The sequence below is a fragment of the Anabrus simplex genome, chromosome 2 (assembly GCF_040414725.1).
Source record: "Anabrus simplex isolate iqAnaSimp1 chromosome 2, ASM4041472v1, whole genome shotgun sequence".
NCBI lineage: Eukaryota > Metazoa > Arthropoda > Insecta > Orthoptera > Tettigoniidae > Anabrus > Anabrus simplex.
The window spans coordinates 1,200,680,803-1,200,704,345 of record NC_090266.1 but is presented as its reverse complement, the minus strand read 5'-3'; the positions used below and the strand labels follow the sequence as shown (position 1 = coordinate 1,200,704,345).

Genomic DNA, 23,543 nt, shown 5'->3' with positions numbered 1-23,543 from the left:
ACTTTAGGTTTACAAGTGCACTATTTATTTCATTTTTCAACTCATATGAACTGTAGAGACATACAGCAAGTGATCAAATATTTCATTTATTTTATCAACTTTTTCATGACAGCGTGTGTTCATATTATGTTCAAAATATTAGAAAGACTGTAGGTCAGCACCATAAGTGATGAACTTGATAAAATTCAAGGTGCAAAGTGGTATTTTTGTATTTGAATTCATTTTAGATGAACTGTAGGGTGTATTATGATCTATAAAAGAGTAATATTTATTTTGGACATCCTCAAGCAAGTAGACGTCTCAGAAGATAATAACATCGATATTTTATTTTGCACTTTTTGGAAAATATTGGCTGGAAATTTGAGTTTAAAATTCCAATCGCAGGGTGATTTTTCTGTGAATATTTTAAATAAATTCTATCAAAAAGATTTACCATCTATTATTCGCCCTGCGATACTATCCGTCTCTGTACCTGCTCCAATAAGAAACCGAACACTACCTGAGATCCTTCCCATGCTCTGGCCCCACAATCATTTCCTGGTACAGTATTCACACAAAAATAATTCAACTTTTTCTTCACCTCCCTCCACCCCTCTCTCCCCTTAAGTGGGCTTTCTGAAAACAATACGTGTTTATTTACATTTAAAGGAGATTCAAAATACCAACTTTCACGTCTGTAACATCTTCAGTTTCTGAGATATAAGTATCCTCATAAACAGAATTCAACTACCTTACTTATTTTCATCCCCCTTAAGTGGATTTTCCAAAACCAAAGAATACGTGTTTCTTTATTTGGAATCTTCTTTCACATACAAATTTTCATGTCTGTAAGATCTTCAGTTTTTGAGCTATAAGTATTTTCGTAAAAAAAAAAAGTAACTCGTTTTTCACCCCCACCCCTTAAATTGATTACCCTCCCCCCCAAATTGTGTCTGTCTTTCTTTTTAAAGTATGTTCCAAATACTAATTTTCACGTCTGTAACCTTCAGTTATTGAGGTATAACTATCCGCATTAACAGATTTTAATTCTTTCACTTCCTTTCACCATCCCGAAAAACAAAAGTACCTGTCTATTTATTTATAAGGAAGCTTCCAAATATCAATTATCAGGACTGTAACATCTTCAGTTTTGGAGATGTATCCTCATAAAAAGAATTATTATTATTAAAGGAGATTCCAAATAATAATTTTCACATCTGCAACATCTTTAGTTTTTGAGATATAAATATCCTCATACAAGGAATTCAAGTAATTTTTCATACTTGTATCTTTCGCCCCCACCCCACCCCCGGTAGGTGGATTTTCTGAAAACAAAGAAATATGTATTTCTTTATTTTTAAAGGAGACTCTAATGACCAATGTTCACCTCTGTAACCTTCAGTTTTTGAGATATCACTATTGTAATAAAAGGAATTCAACCCCTTTTCAGTCCTTTTTAACCCCTCTTTAAATGGTTTTTCCAAAAACAAAAAAAATATATGTCTCTTGATTTTAAGAGATTAAAAGTACCAATGTTCACATAATATGTCTAGTTTGTGAGATGTTCTGTAGATATTCTCATTTTAAAAATTCACCCCCATTTTCATTTCTCCTTAAGTGGAATTTCTGAAAATAAATTATCTATGTTTCTTACTTTTACAGGGGATTCCAAATACCAGTTTTCACGTCTGTAACAATTAATGTTTCTGAGATATACTGTAGATATATTTTGTTTTGAAATTCACCCCCATTTGCCACTCCTATTCACCCCCATTAATTGGATTTTCCAAAAACAAAAAAATACACGTTTCTTTATTTTTAAATGAGATTCCAATAACCAATTTTGATGTCTGTGACATCTTCAGTTTTTGAGATATATGTATCCCAATAAAAGGTATTAAACACATTTTTTACATTTTTTCACCTCCTTTGAGAGGATTTTCTGAAAACAAAAAGTATGTGTTCCTTTATTTTTAAAGGAGATTCTAGATACCAATTTTTGCATCTGTAAACTTTTAAGTTTTTGAGATATAGATATGCTCATTTAAACAATTCATCCCCCTTTTCACCTCCTTAGCGACGAAATATTTAAAAAATCCTTCTGTAGTGAGCACGTAGACTCTAATATATATGTAAGCCCAAAATTTCATTTCTTTATGTCCACTAGTACGCAGACCCGGCCAACAGCTGGAAACTGCAGATGATGATGATGATGATGATGATGTCAGTAGTTTTGGCTCGGCGATGATGAATCAGTCAGTCAGGACATGTTTTTTATATGCATATAGATTAGTTTCACGTTGGCTGAATGGTCAGCGTACTGCCCTTCGGTTCAGAGGGTCCCAGGTTCTATTCCCGGCCAGGTTGGGGATTTTAATCGCTTCTGATTAATTATCCTGGTTCGGGGACTGGGTGTTTGTGTCAGTCCCAACACTTTCCTCTTCATATTCACACAACACAACACACCACACTACCAACCACCCCAGGAACATGCAGTAGAGATTACTGTACATCCCTCCATATAGGGTTGGCATCAGGAAGGGCATCCGGCCATAAAACAAGGCCAAATCCACATGTGCGACACAGTTTGCACCCGCAACCCCACAAGGTGTGGGGAAAAGTTACAGTAGAAGAAGAAGAGGAAGACGATAGATTAGTTTCACTATATATATTTTATATGACATACCTCCAGGTAACAGTCCTTCTGCACTGCCGACTGCTACAAAAGTAAAAACCTTACCTAGTAAACATAAGTATGACAACCTTCTTTACGTATGGATGCACCCTTCTGTACAAAGACCATCCCTAACCTTATTTACAGTCCTCTTCATCGATTTCTTGAGTCATTCCAGCTTCCCATACTCGGCCGTTGATTTCCTCTTAGCAACAACACATCTGCTCCAGAATGTGCATGCGGTATACACCACGACATCCACTGTACATTATCTCTCAGTTTACAAAGCAAAACATTAAATGTATCCTCCCAATTCAATACAAAACATAATTCGATCATTAGATGGAACAATAAAATTCAAACATGTTTAGACTCGTTTGAGCCATCTTCAGTGAAATGGGGGTGTGGGGGTTACATAATATAAGCTAAAAATGTGCTAAAAACATAATGCCGGGCTGAGTGGCTCAGACGGTTAAGGTGCTGGCCTTCTAACCCCAACTTGGCAGGTTCTATCCTGGCTCAGTCCAGTGGTATTTGAAGGTGCTTAAATACGACAGCCCCATGTCAGTAGATTTACAGGCACATAAAAGAACTCCTGCGGGACTAAATTCCAGCACCTCGGCGTCTCCAAAGACCGTAAAAGTAGTTAGTGGGAATGAACGAACAAATTAAAAACAAGAGAGATGGAATTAAAAACAATAACAACATACAATATTTACATCACTAGATGGAGCAATAAATAACTTGCTAAGATAAATTCAGTGAACAAAGGGTTAATATAAAACATAATTGAATCCAAGAAATTTGCTAAACCTAAGAAAATAAAATAAAATATAACACACTAAAACAAATCAAAAAATGCTAATGGTGAGGTTGCAAACCTCTTAGACTAATTTTTTTTAGTTTGATAACAGTTCAAAAACAGGACAAAATCAATGTGTTGAAAATTCAGGCTGACAGTCTGTCTTTGTAGGAACACCATCCCACGACTGGCTAGGAGGGGAGCGAAAAAGCTTGAGAAACCAAGTTTGAGAGGAGACAACGTGCCAGGTGAAATGTATATGATAAGTGATGGAAAAACACTGATGAATTTAAAATTTTAGAATAGCGGCATTCTCAATTTTTTCTCAGTTTAGCGGTCCCATTCTCGAAGATTATTTCCAATATTGGCTAGGTGTGTTTGCCTTATTTTAAATGGTCGGGAGGGCAGCGACAAAATTGAGAAGCTGTGTTTGAGAAGTAACAGGTGCATGGTAAACTGTAAGTGACCATAGTGGAAACCGTCAATGAATTTCCGAAGTTTCTCACACAACCTCGTTTTTTTCAATGCAGATTCATTATGTTTTTAGCACACTTTTAGCTTATAATATGTAGATTACTTTAACCCCCCCCCCACCTATTTCCCTGAAGATGGCTCAAACGAGTCAAAACATGTTTGAATTTTAATGCTCCATCTAATGATGGAATTATGTTTTGTGTTGAATTAGGAGATACATTTAATTTTTTGTTTGTAAAGTGAAAACCATCAATATGGAATGATTCTATTATCTTGTAACAACAACAACAACAACAACAACAACAACAACAACAACAACAACACCACCACCACCACCACCACCACCACCACCACCACCACCACCACCACCACCACCACCACCACCACCACCACCACCACCACCACCACCACCACCACCACCACCACCACCACCACCACCACCACCACCACCACCACCACCACCACCACCACCACCACCACCACCACCACCACCACCACCACCACCACCACCACCACCACCACCACCACCACCACCACCACCACCACCACCACCACCACCACCACCACCACCACCACCACCACCACCACCACCACCACCACCACCACCACCACCACCACCACCACCACCACCACCACCACCACCACCACCACCACCACCACCACCACCACCACCACCACCACCACCACCACCACCACCACCACCACCACCACCACCACCACCACCACCACCACCACCACCACCACCACCACCACCACCACCACCACCACCACCACCACCACCACCACCACCACCACCACCACCACCACCACCACCACCACCACCACCACCACCACCACCACCACCACCACCACCACCACCACCACCACCACCACCACCACCACCACCACCACCACCACCACCACCACCACCACCACCACCACCACCACCACCACCACCACCACCACCACCACCACCACCACCACCACCACCACCACCACCACCACCACCACCACCACCACCACCACCACCACCACCACCACCACCACCACCACCACCACCACCACCACCACCACCACCACCACCACCACCACCACCACCACCACCACCACCACCACCACCACCACCACCACCACCACCACCACCACCACCACCACCACCACCACCACCACCACCACCACCACCACCACCACCACCACCACCACCACCACCACCACCACTGGTTTGTTTTAACAGTATGCCCACCTGGAACTTGTAAGCATCTGTAATTATAGAGTGCTAACTCTGTAACAGATACTGAAGAACAATAGAATAGGATCACCAATGTCGAATGAGAGTGAGTGTCAAAATGACTTGTTGCACATGCGTACATGCTTATATATAGACTTGCTACATGTGGTTATAGTGTCCTTGTTTGTGGGCAGCAATGCCTTTACATGCACATCTTAACGCGTCACTCGGTCAACCCAACCACGCTCGAAACAAAGCGCTCTTATTGGCTGTCTAGCGGCTGATGTGATATTGCATGTCCACTCATGTACATACACATTGATCAATTCCAGTTTTCAGCCTGTACTTACCAGCTCTACCCCAGGTTTCCAAGCCACTTTGTTGCAACACTTTCAACAGACTTCAGCCGTCTTTCCTGATATAGCCACTGTTTTCCGTGTTTCACAATCTTGAGCAATCTACATTGCCATGCCATGTGCAGACTCTTACCCCAAATTATAGTTAAACAAATATACAGATACCCAGATACAATATTTCCTACTACAAATTCTTCTTATAATATTTTCTTACATTTTAAATGAACAAAATTACATGATTTTCACTACATTAATATTACTAATTATTTAACAGAGATTTTTTAACCTAAAATCGTGAGATCATACTTTTGTACAGTTACTGGGTCTTGTATCCCACACAAATTTAACTCAGTCCAGTATGAGTTGTACATCCATCCAACCCTTTGGTTGCACTCGTATATGAATTCCACGAGGAAACTGTATTCGCTTAGCCATACTTTTTCTCCTGAAAATTATGTAGGGCGGCAACTTTCTTCTGTCAGCTGTAATGGCAAGCATTGACGTGCATAGTAATTTCTCACTACCGCTTGTTTTCATAAATACACCCTGCAATGCTTTTAATGCAATAGTGCTGTTGCGAGTCATGTCAGAAATAGACAGGAACCTGATTAGCATTACCAATTTGAGAAAGTAAGTAAGAACGGTAGGAGTAGACCAAGGTATGAATATGACAAGCAGATTAGAGCAGATGTAGGATGCAGTAGTTACGTAGAAATGAAAAGGTTAGGACAGGATAGGGTGGCATGGAAAGCTGCATCAAACCAGTCTATGGACTGATGACGCAAACAACACAACAAGTATGAAATTTCGTGGTGCTATTATAAGACAAATAGGTGTTAATTTACAATCTTGACCATGTAATCATCAGGAAACCTTTTTCATAGTGTTGTTCTCCTTCGCACCCATAGATTATGTCATCGCATTAATCTCATAACCCCACTCTCGACTCGCCTTAAACTAAGTTATGGGAATGTTGTGTTCGTGTGCTACCTCCCGTGCCTTCACTTGTAACATTTCATAGGATACTCTGTGGCCATTTTTACATATTTCACTGATGAACACAAACACTTCTTCATCAATTTTTGGACGCTTCCTTGTTTTAGGACCTTTAAACGTGCGTCTAGAATGGTTTGTGCTTTTTTAGCTTGAATTTTAATTTCCAGCAGCCATTCCCCAACATTTCACTCTCTGAAAATTTTCTTTCCACAGCTCTGTTTCCGTGGTATTCAGCAGAGATAGTTATGTTTAACTTGAAGCTCACAGAATAGTTTCTATAAGTACCCATAATCACAGATAAATGCTTCACATGTTAATGTGTTGCTATGTAAATTTCTATCCATAACTGTTCGGTATTATTTTTTCAAAAATGAAATATTTCTACAAGCACACCAGAAACAAAATAAAAATTAAATTCTCAAGCACACATGTCCGCAGTAATCAGATCACTTATGAATACATGCATCTGTACATTCTAGAGCAGTTGATACTTCCATGAGAGTACCTAATAAACATGAAACGGGAAAAATTTCCGTATCCCCAGGATATGGAGAGGCCCACTTGAGGTGAAGTACGAGAGTTGCAAACAGGGATGTAGCTACTCGTAAATTTTCCAATACTGGAACGTTCTATTGTGTATTATAGCAGACCACAGGTGGCTGGTTACATGACGTTGTTATGAAAAGAAAGATTGCATTCATTTCGATGTTTACCATTGATGAGAACAAATATTCACTTTTTTCGTGAATTAGGTTCTCAGTGACTCATTTTGTCGTCATTTGCCTGATAACAGTGCACCCCTGTTTGCAAGGCTTTGGAAGCCGTACTAGAAAACGTGTGTGTGGTGCTGGTATTTTCCAGCGATGATGCCAACAAACGATAACTTACAGCCTTACATATTTGGAATGAGAACTCATATGTCGCCGGTGAATAAATTGTACCTTGTCTTGCGACTACATTGTCAAGCTACTGATAAGCTACAGTGTTCTCCCCAGAAATTTTCGTCAGACGGATGCCAGGAATTAGTAGCTGGGCAGGGAATACTACATAAAAATTGAATATGATGAAATGTTGATTTATTCCCCTCAGGGAATTATTATTATTATTATTATTATTATTATTATTATTATTATTATTATTATTATTATTATTATTATTATTATTATTATTATTATTATTATTATTATTATTAAAAATAATATATATAAAATAATAATATATTATTATTATATATTATTATGAATTAAAATAATAATAATAATAATCATCATCATCATCATCATCATGCCTGTGTGGGGATTTGCCAGTTACCTCCATCGGGCGCATCCCGTTGGAATTGGGGAAGCTCGCTGGCTCTGCCACCAGCAGAGTCAGAGGGTAGTAGGGAAATAAAATACCACCGTGAAAAAAAAAAAAAAAAAAACCAACTGGTCTCTTGCCAGGGTTACGGCGAAGACTGGTAAATGACCAGAAGCCAGAAAACATCTTGAGGCAACCTCTAGGGCTAACAACCCTAGTTGTAAAAGGATGGGTACCCGTCCAAAGCAAAGTCAAGTCAAGAAGCATGATGGCACAACGTTTCAAGAAACATACCCCAGGGGGTAAATTTTCGGATAAATCCCTCGTTGTGAACGCTACGGTACACAGTCTCATTCGGATTCTGGGGGAGAATCGACATCATGCAAGAGACGAGTCGGAGCGTCTCGGTGTACCCCGAAGAGTCAAAAACTCAGGCCAAAATCCAAAACCTTTCTAGCAACTTTCAACATAAATTCACTTACACAAACTGGCAAGCTGAAAACCCTCACCATAGCTCCCAGATGAAGAGATTTTTTAATCCGAAGGCTACCAATTTTTCAAGAGCAAAGCGCAGAGAGGAATCCTGAATGGAGCTGTGATGCTTGGAACCGTGTTTGCTGTTAGAACCAAGATCCTTAAATCGGTTGCAAATTTCGAACTTCTGAATGGCAGATTGTCTATACTCACAATTAAATGTGCGGACAAAACCTACGCACATGCTCCTACAAGCGATAAGAACAAGTCTGATCCAGACGAAGTTGATAATTTTTGGGACCTACTGGATGAAAAATTAAACACAATCCCTGAACACCATGTCAAGCTTCTTTTGGGTGACTTCAATGCCCAACTAGGTCGTGAACAGAAGTACTGGTAAATGACCAGAAGCCAGAAAACATCTTGAGGCAACCTCTAGGGCTAACAACCCTAGTAGTAAAAGGATGGGTACCCGTCCAAAGCAAAGTCAAGTCAAGAAGCACAAAAGACCAATCCCAACGGCAAAAGACTGGTGTCAATTTGCGAAAATCACAACCTGCAGGTCATGTTGACCCACTTTCGCCATCTACCCAGAAAGCAAATGACTTGGCGTTCTCCCGTCCAAACTCTCGGAGAGTTCCAAATAGATCATGTTGCAATCTCCAGGAGAAACAGCCTTGAGATTATGAATGTCAAGATAAAGAAAGGCATCAATGTGGCCTCAGAACACTATATGTGTCTGATCAAATTCAGACCAATTCCTGCAAACCCAAGGAAGACAACCAAACAGATCACACGCTTCGACAATGATAAACTTTGCCAAAGGTTCGAGGAGAAGGCTGGACCAAATGACTGTGACTTTAACAACACCAAAAGTCTCCTTGTTGAGGCCACCAAAGACGTTGCAGAAATCAAGAGAAGCAAAAGGCATGCCTGGTGGAATGGTACCTGCGAATCAGTCCTCAAAGAAAGACTCAGTGCGTGGAAACAGTACTACTCTACGAAATCAGAAAATGACTGGGAAACCTACAAAACCCAACGTGCCCAAGCAGCTAGGGTATTCAGAACTGAGAAACGTAAATACGAAAAATCTCTCTTTGAAAAGATGGAACAAAACTTTAGGAAGAATGAAAGCAAGGAGTACTACAGAGCCTTCAAACGCAAACTCACTGGCTATAAACCACCATCTCTATGCTTTGAGCTAAAGGACGGCACACTGGTGACGTCAAATGAAGAAAATTACAGCATTCTGGCAGACTACTTCAAGAATTTACTTACACTTAAGAAAATGGAAATTGCAACACCATGAAGGCATTGGTCGTTTGTGTTGATTTTCAAGATATGGAACAATGTCATGTAGGTATGTAAACGATCAAAGTTTCAGACCCATTGGATTGTTGCTACAGGTCTCCCCACGTGATTGGTCGCGGAGGAATTGACTCCAGTATACTGACTCTGGTGTAGCGTAGTTGACTTGCAGTCTGTGCAGTGAAGTGTTCCTCATCAAACATACCTCGACGACAGAGAAGAGCACGCTATCAACAACTGTCGCCGTTTGAGAGGGCTCGGATAATTGGGCTGTGTGAGGCTGGATTATCGCTAAGGACTGTCGCTGCACGTGTTGGCCGACAGGCATCTATGGAACAACATGTATGGCAGTAGTGGTCAAATGAAGGTACCCATACTCGTAGACCTGGCACAGGCCCAGCGCGACAGACAACTGTGAGAGAGGATCGCCGCATCATTCGGATGGCCCGGATGGAACCCTATGCAACAGCAGCGCAAATTCGAGCAGCTGTGGCACCCCACGTTACTCAACAAACAGTTGGTAATCGCCTGCGTGCAGCTGACTTACGAGCCCGTGTCTCTGCATAAGGTGTTCCATTGACCCCACAACAGCGACGTGTAAGGCTGGCCTGGTGTCGAGAAAGATCGACGTGGGTCGCCGAATGGCATAGGGTCGTCTTTTGCGATGAATCGCGCTTCTGTCTTGCCCGCAGTGATCGCCGGAATCATGTGCGCCGACGTACCGGGGAGAGGGGCCATCCAGATCTTATTGTCGAGAGGCACACAGGGCCAACATCAAGCATTATGGTCTGGGGAGCTATTGGCTTTAATGTGAAATCACAGTTAGTGCTTGTTGAGGGCACTATGACTGCTCGACAGTACGTTGATAGGATACTCAATCCAGTGGTTGTCCCTATGATGGCGAACATTGCTAATGGGATGTTTCAGCAGGACAATGCCCGGGTTCACACTGCACGCATCTCCAGAGAAGCTCACCACAACATCACAACCTTAGAATGGCCCGCCAGATCCCCGGACCTCAGTCCTATCGAGCATGTGTGGGACGAGATGGGTCGACCACTGTCCAACCGTTCTCAGCCACCCACAACTCTGGAGCAACTGACCCGTGCAGTGCAGCAAGCATGGGCCACAATTCCTCAGGAAGCGATCCAGGGCCTTATTGAATCCATGCCTCAACGAATTCATCAATGTATTGCAGCTCGTGGTGGACACATCCTGTATTGATTGTTGTCCAAACTTGCGGTCAGAGGGTCCTGAAAGTGTAGTCGTCGAATGACAACCGAACACTCGTCCTGCATGTTCAGTTGCAGCAATGTAGCACCACTCCTTCTGGGTGTTGCAATTTCCATTTTCTTCAGTGTAATTGCTCTAAACCGCAAAGTCCCATTGAGACCAAGGAACCCCTACTCAGGTACCCAGATTGCAGACCACCCGACAGGGATGAAATCAAGCGCCACATTGCCCATCTCAAAAATAAGAAAGCGCCGGGGGAAGACTCAGTAGTAGCAGAACTATGGAAATATGCCCCAGAGGAATCACTTGATATCTTGCAAAAGCAAATGGAAGAAATTTGGAACAAGGAGACCCTTCCCGAAGATTGGAAAATAGCTTTGATTCATCCATTACACAAAAAAGGCAGCATGAAGAACATCAACAACTACAGAGGAATATCTTTACTACCCGTGACTTACAAAATTCTATCACTTGCCATCCTGGAGCGTTTGGAAGTACAAGTCGAACATCAAATAGGTGAATACCAAGGCGGGTTCAGAAAAGGTCGCTCCACAGCTGAACAGATCCAAAATTTTAAAACGATCATCAGATATTGTACACTAAGGTCCAAGCAGTATGTGTCTGTCTTTGTGGACTTCAAGAAAGCGTACGACTCCATTGACTGGGAAGTCCTGCTAAACATCTTAAATGAATTTGAAGTTGATTTGAAACTGCTGGCATTAATTAGAGCCACCCTGACCGATACAAAATCCAAGGTGAAGTTCCAAGGATGTCTCTTGCATTCCTTTGTCATCAAAACAGGAGTCCGACAAGGTGATGGGCTATCCCCGATGCTCTTCAACTGTGTTCTTGAAAAGATCATCAGAACCTGGCGGGTGAGATTACAGGAAACCATGTACAGTCCATTAAGAATAGGAACCAAATCCAAGGGGATCGCAAAAGACTGTTTAGCATTTGCCAATGATATTGCAGTTCTCTCAAACGACATATAAACTGCTAGAGTTCAAGTTGAAATTTTAAAGGAAATTGCCGAACAAACTGGTCTGCAGATATCGTTTGAGAAAACAGAAGTAAAGACTAACAACAAAGAGGCTCCACCAAAACTCCATACAAAATACGGGGACATCATCCGAGTAGACAAATTCAAATACCTGGGTGAGATCATCATGAAAAATGGACTGGACAAAGAAGCACTTCAGGAGTGAGTACGCAAACTGGAAATAGCCTACCAAACATCCCGCACTATCTACAACAAAAAATGCCTTTCCCGAAACACCTAGATACGTCACTATGAAACAGTTCTGAAGCCAGAAGTTCTATATGCAGCCAAAACCCTGTCTCTAAATGCCAACAAAGGACTCCTTGAAGAACTGGAGAAAAAAAGAGCGCAAAATTGTGAGAGGAATCTTGGGATCAAAGTACAGAAATGGAATCCATCAAAAGAGATCCAACGAGGAAGTGTACAGCAAAATAGAGAAAATTACAGACACAATCAGAAAAATCAAGGGTTATTAATTTCATGTTGTTGGTCCGTATTAAACTGAGAATAACATATGAATAATAACACAGTAAAGGTTTCCACCTATTCAATACTAAGATGTATTTACAATATTTTAAATTACATAGAACTAGTTTCGTCCCTCCTAGGGTCAATATGTTACAATCAGAAAAAGACGGGCACGATTTTATGGTCATCTGAAAAGAATGGACGGAAGAAAGTTAACTAAAGAAATCTTTCACTTTTTTGATTCAAACCCCAAAACCACAATTCCCTGGTTTAGAAATACCAAAGAAGACCTGCAAATGCTACATATCTCAGCTGAAGACGCCTTAATAGAGATCGCTTCCGCAAGAAAATAGTGATGAACGGGCTAAACCGAGACGAGCAACCGAAGAGAAGACACGGTGCCCTTTGGACAGGAGCGAAAGCAGGCCCACTCGCAAAGAATGAGGGAAATTTGGGCTCTAAAGAAGGCCAAGTTCAGTGTCAAATGCAACAAGACTTAACGTGGTCCTTCATGGCCCCTGCGAATTATATATATATAATCATCATATGGCCGCAGCTACTGTGTATGAGCATTTTAATTTGATGCCATCTGGCTGCTTGCTCATCAATTTCAACGTTCCGTTTAACTCTAGGCCTACGAGATGACAGAGTAAACTGAATCTCTCTTGGGTGTCCAAGCCTTAGTTTTAGTGAATTTTGTCAGGTAAACACCAAATATATAACCAGAGATCTTTTACATGCCGCTATCCTACAACATGGAGTGTCGATTGGACTTTTTTTCCACTCTTCAAAAATCTGACTACCTCTTTTAGGTTTGAACCCGCTGTCTTGGGATCTGGAGGCCGTCACTCTACCACTGATTCACAGAGGGCATTAACAGTAATATCAGACAGGTAAACATTAACTGCAAAATTGATTTTAGTGTTATCATTACGAACAAGATGTAGCACAGTATTATGAACTTCTAGTGTTCTACTGCTCGTTCATAATCAAACTCCAGGACTTACCACTCGGTCGCGGTGGGATTGCCATACAGGTTTTTGATGTCATAAGAAATTGAATGCTGTCTTTCGATTCCACACTAATAGAGACATCGTTTACTCACGACACTACATTATAGTCAAGTGAAACATATAAATTCCGATGTACTTGATGCAATTATGCCGACAGTAAGGAAGACTTATCATTTAAATAAACAGTTTTACAGTATTTACATTTTAATTTGAAGCACACAATGACTCAAATATGTATTTATAGTATGTAATTAGCACATATCTAGGTTATGTTAGCCGGGCGATCTCTTAAAAGGGCAGAGCGGTGCATCCACCAAAATGATCCTAGGGAGAACACTGAGCTATGCGTCGTACATATGCTAGTATTATTTATTTATTTATTTATTTATTTATTTATTTATTTATTTATTTATTTATTTATTTATTTATTTATTTATTTATTTATTTATTTATTTATTTATTTATTTATTTATTTATTTATTTATTTATTTATTTATTTATTTATTTATTTATTTATTTATTTATTTATTTATTTATTTATTTATTTATTTATTTATTTATTTATTTATTTATTTATTTATTTATTTATTTATTTATTTATTTATTTATTTATTTATTTATTTATTTATTTATTTATTTATTTATTTATTTATTTATTTATTTATTTATTTATTTATTTATTTATTTATTTATTTATTTATTTATTTATTTATTTATTTATTTATTTATTTATTTATTTATTTATTTATTTATTTATTTATTTATTTATTTATTTATTTATTTATTTATTTATTTATTTATTTATTTATTTATTTATTTATTTATTTATTTATTTATTTATTTATTTATTTATTTATTTATTTATTTATTTATTTATTTATTTATTTATTTATTTATTTATTTATTTATTTATTTATTTATTTATTTATTTATTTATTTATTTATTTATTTATTTATTTATTTATTTATTTATTTATTTATTTATTTATTTATTTATTTATTTATTTATTTATTTATTTATTTATTTATTTATTTATTTATTTATTTATTTATTTATTTATTTATTTATTTATTTATTTATTTATTTATTTATTTATTTATTTATTTATTTATTTATTTATTTATTTAACGCATTGAAAATTTTTTTTTTTTTTTTGCTAGTTGCTTTACGTCACACCGACACAGGTAGGTCTTATGGCGATGATGGGATAGGAAAGGCCTAGGAGTTGGAAGGAAGCACGGCCATGGCCTTAGTTAAGGTACAGCCCCATCATTTGCCTGGTGTGAAAATGGCCGCGATGAAAATAAAGGATGCGACAATACCTGTGTAATACAGTATTTATGTATAAGGGTTGATCAAATAAGAATGAGAAAAATCTCGTCATTGGATTATTGTATATAAAAATAGACGAAAACTATTTTTCTACATAGCTTCCACTAATGTATGCATATTTTTTTTCATTGCATTGGTAGTTTCTTGATTCCTTCTTCAGAAAAAAAGAAAATAATCTTGGACAAAATGTGTAACCAATTGCACACAAAGTCTTATATCTCTTCATCATTAGAAAATTTATCTACACCTAACTTTTATTTCAGAGATCCATTGAAATAATAGTCTCATGTTGACAAGTCTGGCTGTAAAGGGAGGTATCCAAAGTTGTGCAGTGCATTTCTTTTGTAGCAGCAATGGCAGCATTTTAGGGCCTATCATTATCGTGAAAAAACAGGACACTGCTGATCGGAAGTTTGTGTCTTTTACAATAACAGGCCTCTCCAAACTTGCTCAAGAGTTCAAAGTTGTACGAAGCATTGACAGGTGGTCTGTGTAGAAAATTGACATACATAACACCTTTAGGTTCATAAAACACAGACAGTCTGAGAAATTTCAGCTCTAACGTCTTGCTGATTTGCATTTGAAATTCTGTACACCCACCTTGAAGTGATTTTGCGTAAACCCAATTCCTTTATAATGATTGGCCACTTGTATAACTTATTTCATTTGCTGTACTAATTTCATGCATGATTGTTCATGAGTTGTGAAGGAACTCTTGATCTCTCAAAATGTTCTGCAGTGTAATGTTCATTCTGGGATGATGTGCATGAGTTTAGAAGTAAGTGCCTAACCTTCATGAAAGAACTGATGCTACTTCTGTACTTGAGGGTTTGGAAGTGCATCAGTACTGTGTATGCAATCTATGCCAGATTTTTGCTGTTGTAACATCTTCATGAGCTAAAACCTTGAATAATTACATATTGTGTTACAGAATCTTGCATCTTCTGTTTGCACATTGTGATATCAATAAGAGAAACGACTGTATAAGTAAACGTAGAGCATGACTAAGCACTTCTACCAACTGTACCCTATTACTGCATTAACAAGCATTGAAGTATACTGCACCAGTTTCAAAAGGCTCATTCATATTTGATCCATCTTTATATCCATCTAAATTCAGTTAGGTGAAAAAGGGAAAGTAAATGGAAAGGTGTAGTAACTTACTGAGGCAAAGATGTTCAAATTAATTTAATTGTAGTATAGTGGGGTACACAAATTATGTATTTGATGTTCCAGTACTGATGAGTATTACTCATTAGAAGTTGTTTTCCTTGATATAATGAATAATGTCAATTTTTATTGTCCTTCTTAACAGTGCTTGTGATTCTTTTTACACCATTTCCTCATTAATACATATTTCTGTGGCTTGGTTCTAAAAGGGCCAATGTCAAAAAACCTGTTTTTAAGCTATGAGCATTTGAAGTTTTGCTTATAGTTTTCCAATTATTTTTTTTCAACAACTAACTTTAAATAACTTTATACTTCCTTTGTGGAAGTCACCTTATTAAACGCTAATTTTTTCTATCACATTCTTTAAAAATTGCCAGGTCTCTAATCTTTATTGGTAATCTAACATTATTGGCAAGGGCTTATTTAATTAAACGTTAGCCGGGCTGAGTGGCTCAGACGGTTAAGGCGCTGGCCTTCTAACCCCAACTTGGCAGGTTCGATCCTGGCTCAGTCCGGTGGTATTTGAAGGTGCTCAAATACGACAGCCCCGTGTCGGTAGATTTACTGGCACGTAAAAGAACTCCTGCGGGACTAAATTCCGGCACCTCGGCGTCTCCAAAGACCTTAAAAAGTAGTTAGTGGGACGTAAAACAAATAACATTATTATTATAATTAAACGTTAACTGTTCGTTTAGTATTTAAAAGAGACATTGGCCCTTTTAACATGTTGCATGCCAGGATAAAATGCGTTTGTATCAGTTAATATCTCAATTTCGATAAAAAATGACATTGGCCCTTTCAGAACCAAGCCACAGATTTTCCTCCTGTTTTTTAACTTTTCTAGCTTTTGTGACTGAGTTCAATTATTATCCAAGGTAACCCTTCCTCCTGAATTTGGCTTACATGATCCCACTGGTGAAGCCAGTTCAAACACACATCTTCACCCATTGAGTTCATTACTGACTTGCCCTTTATCTCCTAATTCCGAGCATCTTCCCGCCATTTTTCCCCACGTTTGCACCAGCAATTGTTCTCGCTATTTGCAAGTCTATGAAGATGAAGATGATGTCCTGAGACCACCCATCTTTGATTCCTGTTCAGCAAAGTCAGTCTGAAAACAGGCCAATCTAAAAATAGTTTTATCTGGGAGCTGACTTCTTCCTTACAGAATACCGCTGATCACAACTGTGAGTTCAGTCCATTAGCTTTGCTGCAACTTGATTCAATTTCACATTTTCACATACTATACAACACATTCTAAATGCTTGAAATGATCCACCTGTTCCAATTTTGTATTTACTACATGGCATTCAATCCTTTCAGGTTTCTTCCCTACTCACAACAACTTTGTCAAGCAAAATGTTCATTTTTATATCATACACCTCTTTTCAAGCTGCAAGATAATACATTACATGTTTTCAGCTTTATCTGCCATTAACATGAAGTCATTGGCATAAGCAAAATTGCTTGCTACATTTTCACCCAGCTGAATCCTTCTCTGCCATTTTATAACTTTCTGTAAACTGTCCATGAATACTATGAACAATAAAGGTGAAATATACTCTAAATGTAATCCCCTGTAACTACTTTGAAGCAAGAACGCATTCTACCATCAGTTCTCACTGTGGTCCAATTGTCAGCATTGATTGCCTGTAATAACCTACCTACTATCTGGCAATTCCTCAGTATGGCCAATATCTTGTCATCTTGGCACTCTTATCATATGGCTTCTCTAAATCCAAAAACATAAACATCTCTGCCTATTCTTCTTATAGTATATTTCACTTTTCACTTGATGCATACAGTAAATCTGATCCTGACAGCTCCTCTGTGGACTGGAAGTGCACTGGACTTCATCCAATTTACTTTCCACCATTGCCTGTTAACACCTTGCTTGTCTCATAATATATTCGTGTTGTAATCCTAAACTGTATTTAATTAAGGTGTGAATTATGATATGATATATTGTTCCTTCAAATGTGTACTTGTTTCTCCTCTAGAACCTGCATGGTGTTCTTGTATTCCTCTCTGAGTCTGGAGATTTGCAGTGTTGTTATTTGGGAACTGAGCCATCTCTCTTCATGGCTCCTCCTCTTGAAATTACAGCCATCGACCATGATAAAGCTAAAGTGGAATTGATGGAACTACAGAAAATTATTAAAGCATACAGCAAAGAAAGTTGTAAGTATAAATGGCTAGGCTTGTAGACTTTGGTCCAATTGGATTTATAGTTCTTAGTATTTCACTAGATACTATGCCTGGCATTTTCAACGGATCACTCTCTCTCCGAGGTCAGTACTGTGACTGCACTTCCACTAAAATAGCATTGGCAGGATGTTATCTGTGGGAGGTCCACAATTTTTCTGTACATAGGAGGTTGATGCTAAGTCTGTCCATTGTGGCTCCTGAATTTTTCTGTACGTAGGAGGTTGATGCTAAGTCTGTCCATTGTGGCTCCTGAATTTTTCTGTACATAGGAGGTTGATGCTAAGTCTGTCCATTGTGGCTCCTGAATTTTTCTGTACGTAGGAGGTTGATGCTAAGTCTGTCCATTGTGGCTCCTGGCTGTTGACTGGTTGGGACAGACAGAGAAGTCATCTGTAGTTGAGCATTCCCAGCTGGAGTGTCATGAAATATATTATGGGGACACGGATGTACTCTCAGCCACAGTACACGACTGTGCTCCATTACAATGGAAATCCATATACATTTTCAAACTTTCTGCCTTTTAACAGCAAAATTCCAAATTACGCAGAGAATATCATGCCACCACTTTATATAGTGGAAGTGCAAAGAGACAGCTTCAGTCCTCTACTAATCTTTGGCGAGAAGATGCTGGGTACAGTACCTGGTGAAATGATGGGAGCTATAAACCTTCGCAGGCCTTAATACAGTAGAACCTCGATAATTCAAAATCAGTTAATTTAAAATCCCGCCTAATTTGAAGAAGCTCTCATTCCCGGAAACATGATATATGGTTTTGCATGTTATTTAAATTGTTTAATTCGAAATACAGATAATTCGTAATTCGAAGTACAATGTCGGCCCCATTACCGAAATTCAGACTTTTAATTTCAAACTGCCTTTAAATTTTAAAACAATCGTACCTATGTTACAGAGTAATTTAAATTCAAAATTTATCCGCGTCATGATAGAACGCGTCTTCCGGAACATGCAGGGGTAGCTTTCTGCACTTTCACACACTTCAAAAATCAAAATCAAAATCTCTTTATTTGCAAATGAGGTGTCTTTACAGTGTGCTTCATAATTGCAAAGTTCCAGTGAAATCGGAATTATTTTGTATAAAATGTTTTAAGGAACGCCGTAATATCACGCAGCAGGCAGTGTGCAGAGAAACAGAATCCGCGAACACTGGCGATGCCGACAGTTGACAAAAAAGCGTGCCTCATATAATCAGTTCATAGACACCGAACAATATTTTCATTGCCGATGAAACTGCATTGCTTTCCTTAATGCCGAGCCCGAACTGTCTTATGACTTTAAAGGAGAAAGTGCCAGCCGGAAACATCGTACAAGGGTGGGGGTGTGGGTCATTGTACTGTGTTGCAACGCACACGGAAGCGAGAGAATTCCTCCCCTCATCATAGGAAAGTTGGATAAACCACAATGTATAAGGGCATCGGGCACTTTCTGTGCAAGTACAACGCATGTAAAAATGTATACGGTAGAGTCATCCAAAAAATAATTCATTTGCACAGGGGAACAAGCATAGTTTATCCTCGTCTGTGAATCGTGTGATTTTTTTCTTTCGTTGCATGAGGTTATGTTTGTCAGTAATATATCCAAGTGCATTCATTATTTGAACATTGTAAATACACATTCTGGATACATTTTGGAAATAGTTTTTTCCATGGCATTTGAAAGTGTCAAACTGTGAATCAAGGTGATTGCATGCATTAATTAGTCTTAGAATAATTTGTGACGTGGCAAGTGTTAACATTTCTGAAGTACGAGAGAAGTGCCATGGCGGGAAATCGTACAAGGATAGTGACTGTATTGTGTTGTCATACAGAAGGAAGCGAGAGACTTTCTCCACTCGCCATAGAAAAGTTTGATTAGCCACGATATTTTAAGGGCATCGGATACTTTCTGTGCAAGTACAGGGCATCTAAAATGCATACAGTACAGTTATCCAATGAATAAAGCACTTACAAATGGGAGCCAGCATAGATTTCTCCTCGTCTTTGAATCGTGCTTTTTTTCTTTCTTTCTTTCTTTCTTTCTTTCTTTCTTTCTTTCTTTCTTTCTGTCATTGTGAGAAGTTATGTTTGTCAGTGAGTTATCCAAGTGCATTATTTGAATCCTCTAAATGCACTTTCTTGGATGCATTTTGGAAATTTTTTTTTTCTTCCATGGCATTTGAAAGGTTTAAACTGTGAATCAAGGTTAACTGCATGCAGTAACGGGCTTTAGAATATTTTGTAACGCAGCAAGGGTTGGCACTTTTGAATTACGAATTGGCGGTTAATTCGAAATCACGTAATTCGAAGTCCGAGTTTTTAGTCCCAATGACTTCGAATTAACGAGGTTTTACTGTAATTGCTTTTGTAATCAGCTACTTGAAAATGTTAACTGTAGACAGTGAGTTCCAATTGTAGTGACCTGTGTACGGCCATTAATGTATTTTATGAAAAGTTTTGTTACTCAAATTCATATAATTTATATTTGGATCCTAAAATCATCAAGTTTTCACACATACTTCAAGTAAGTGAAGATTCAAAATCAACTTTCAACCTATTAGGTCATGTTATACGTACATTGACTAGGGTTGCAACGGGCAACTTACACGCACGCTACAGTGTGATGTTACTAGTGCCAGAACATTAGCTTAGATCCTTTCAAACAAAACAAATATGACCTAGGCCACCATAGCTCAATTGGTAGAGCAACCGATGCAAAATCGTGGGTTCGGATCCCACTGGTGTCCAGTTGGCCATTTTTGTTCTGTACTTAACATCTCTTCAACTCGTACTATGTACGTATAACACGACCTAATAGGTTGAAAGTCAATTTTGATTACAATGCGGTCATGAAAATTCAATATTCATTAAGTGAATAATGTTAAATAACTATAGTCACTCCGTCTTACTAATAAAAAGTCTTTATACAGTTGTTTAACTCTTGTTTAGTTATACAGTGAATAAACCCTGTATAAGCGTTTTACATTTTTCTTACTAATAAACGAGATATACGCATTGTATTACTATACAGCACGTATACACTCGTTCCAAGGCATAGGAATCTCTTCCTGCAGTTCACTGACGTATTTCGCACGTTCACAGCCTTTATGATCGCTTCTGCTGGTTATCTACGAGCAAAACTTTCCAAAAAATCGCACAGTAGCACGGCATATCGAAAAGGCAGTGGCAACACTAAGTGAGACAGCTGGAAATTGGCTTATGCTGATATCAACATTTCTTCAGCTTGCTTGTGTAATGAACGCCATAAAAAGAAATGGAAAGGCGTAAGAAAAGATCAGTAGCTCCTAACTGGGATAGTACGTAAAACATAAGCAATTGTAATTGAATCGGCGAGTTGAAAAGTGTACACATTCAAAAATCCTTATGTTTCAGGAGAAAGGTAAACCTGTTTTGTAGCTAAACGAAAGGTTTGATCAAAAAAGTTTCTATTAGGCTTTTATACATCATATTTCTGCGTATTCAACTACAAAGTATGGAAATCGTATTACGTACAGTTTTCAAGTTATACCATTTTTTATGTCAAGGAATATGTCCCTTTTTATACTCAAATTTGAGAAAGATCTAAGATCTTTGTAGAGGCAGATAATGTATAATAAACTCGCAATTTCAAAAGTCTATTAAGCAGTAACACATTATTACACAAACATACGCCCAACTATCATTTCTTTTATAACTTAGTTATTCATTGTCATTCCGTGAGACAGCTGGAAATTGACTTATATTGATATCAACATTTCTTCAGCTTGCTTGTGTAATGAACGCCAAAAAAGAAATTGAAAACCTAAGAAAAGATCAAAAGTTCCTAACTGGGGTAGTACAGAAAACGTAAGCAATTGTAATTGAATCGGCGAGTTGAAAAGGGTACACATTCCAAAATCCTTACTTTTCAGGAGAAAGGAAAAACTGTTTTGTAGCTTAAAAGAAAGGTTTGATCAAAAAAGTTTCTATCAGGCATTTATACATTATATTTCTGCGTATTCAACTACAAAGTATGGAAATCGTATTACGTAGGGTTTTCAAGTTATGCCATTTTTTATCTCGAGGAATATGTCCCATTTTATAGGTACTCAAATTTGAGAAAGATCTTTATAGGGGCAGATAATGTATAATAAACTCGCAATATCAAAAGTCTATTAAGCAGTAACGCATTATTACACAAAAATACACCCAACCATCATTTCTTTTATAGTTATTCAAAGTGTTTTACTTTACGAAGATGTCTAGCCTCCATAACCTCTGAATGGTGTATGTCTTCTATGTTTAAAATATCGTGAAGATCATCATTGTTATCGTCCATTCTTTCAATGTGTGTTCAATGTTAAATGTATAAGTCGAATATTTCACCACGATTATATTACTGTAGACAATAAATATCACGAAAATAAACTGCTCACTCGTTTCTTTTTCCGCTACTCGCTGCTATACAGCGCTTATACAAGGGTCCTGGACTGTATAAGCAATTCAATGAATAACTACAACACATGTATACACAGGAGGCTTATACACGGTTTATTAGTAACAAATTTCACATAAACGGTGTATAAACCTTTATAAAAGTTATACACCGTTTATTAGTAAGACGAACTATATGCATCATAAAAAAAACTATTACTTATCTCTCTAGTAACTTCTTGGCAAAATTGAAACACACAATGGATAATTTGTAACTCGAATAATGAAATGAAATGGTGTATAGCCTTTAGTGCCGGGTGTGTCCGAGGACAAGTTCGGCTCGCCAGATGAAAGTCTTTTCATTTGACTCCCACAGGCGACCTGCACATCGTGATGAGGATGAAATGATGATGAAGACGACACATACACCCAGCCCCCGTGCCAGCGAAATTAACCAATTATGGTTAAAATTCCCGACCCTGCCAGGAATCGGACCTGGAACCCCTGTGACCAAAGGCCAGCACGCTAACCATTTAGACATGGAGTCGGACATAATAAACTCGTAATAACTCAAATAAAATATAAATAACAAAATTAATAATGAGAATGGGCACCACCTGCAAAAGATTTACAGGAATAATTGTCCCTGTAGAGCATGAATGAACTACTCCTTCCAAGGCAAGGGTCATCAGACTGATGAGGCTCCAAACTTGCTTCATTACCTTACCTGCTACTATTTAACTCAGAAAATAAATTTGGGTAGCATGCAGTGTTTTTCCTTACTCCACCAGTGAATGATTTACCATAAGTTTCACTACGTGATTTACTCCCGAAACAATTAAAACAAAACACACACCAACAATAATAATCATGAGAGGAGACCAACTCGTTTTGCCACTTACAAAAATAAACATCCACAAACAACATCTACTATCTATGCACCACAGATACATAGTTCTGACGGCCACATTTCAGATTGATGTTTTTATACTGATAAGACGATTGGCAAGGCTTAACCTACTTCATATACATGAACATATACATCATCTACGTGGAATTAATTTACCACGGGTTATAACTGTATGAGAAAAGCAATCCCAGTCA

The 23,543-nt window shown here is 38.2% G+C and overlaps 1 protein-coding gene across 2 annotated transcripts in view; it reads left to right on the top strand.

Annotated features, from left to right (window-relative positions):
• BBS9 (Bardet-Biedl syndrome 9) overlaps positions 1 to 23,543 on the top strand; it is a 281,278-nt gene that overhangs the window by 123,640 nt on the left and 134,095 nt on the right. For both annotated transcript variants that reach the window (XM_067142194.2, XM_067142193.2), the window contains exon 6: positions 17,826 to 18,006. In XM_067142194.2, the coding sequence (XP_066998295.2) occupies positions 17,826 to 18,006 (181 nt within the window). The remainder of the gene's footprint in view (positions 1 to 17,825; positions 18,007 to 23,543) is intronic.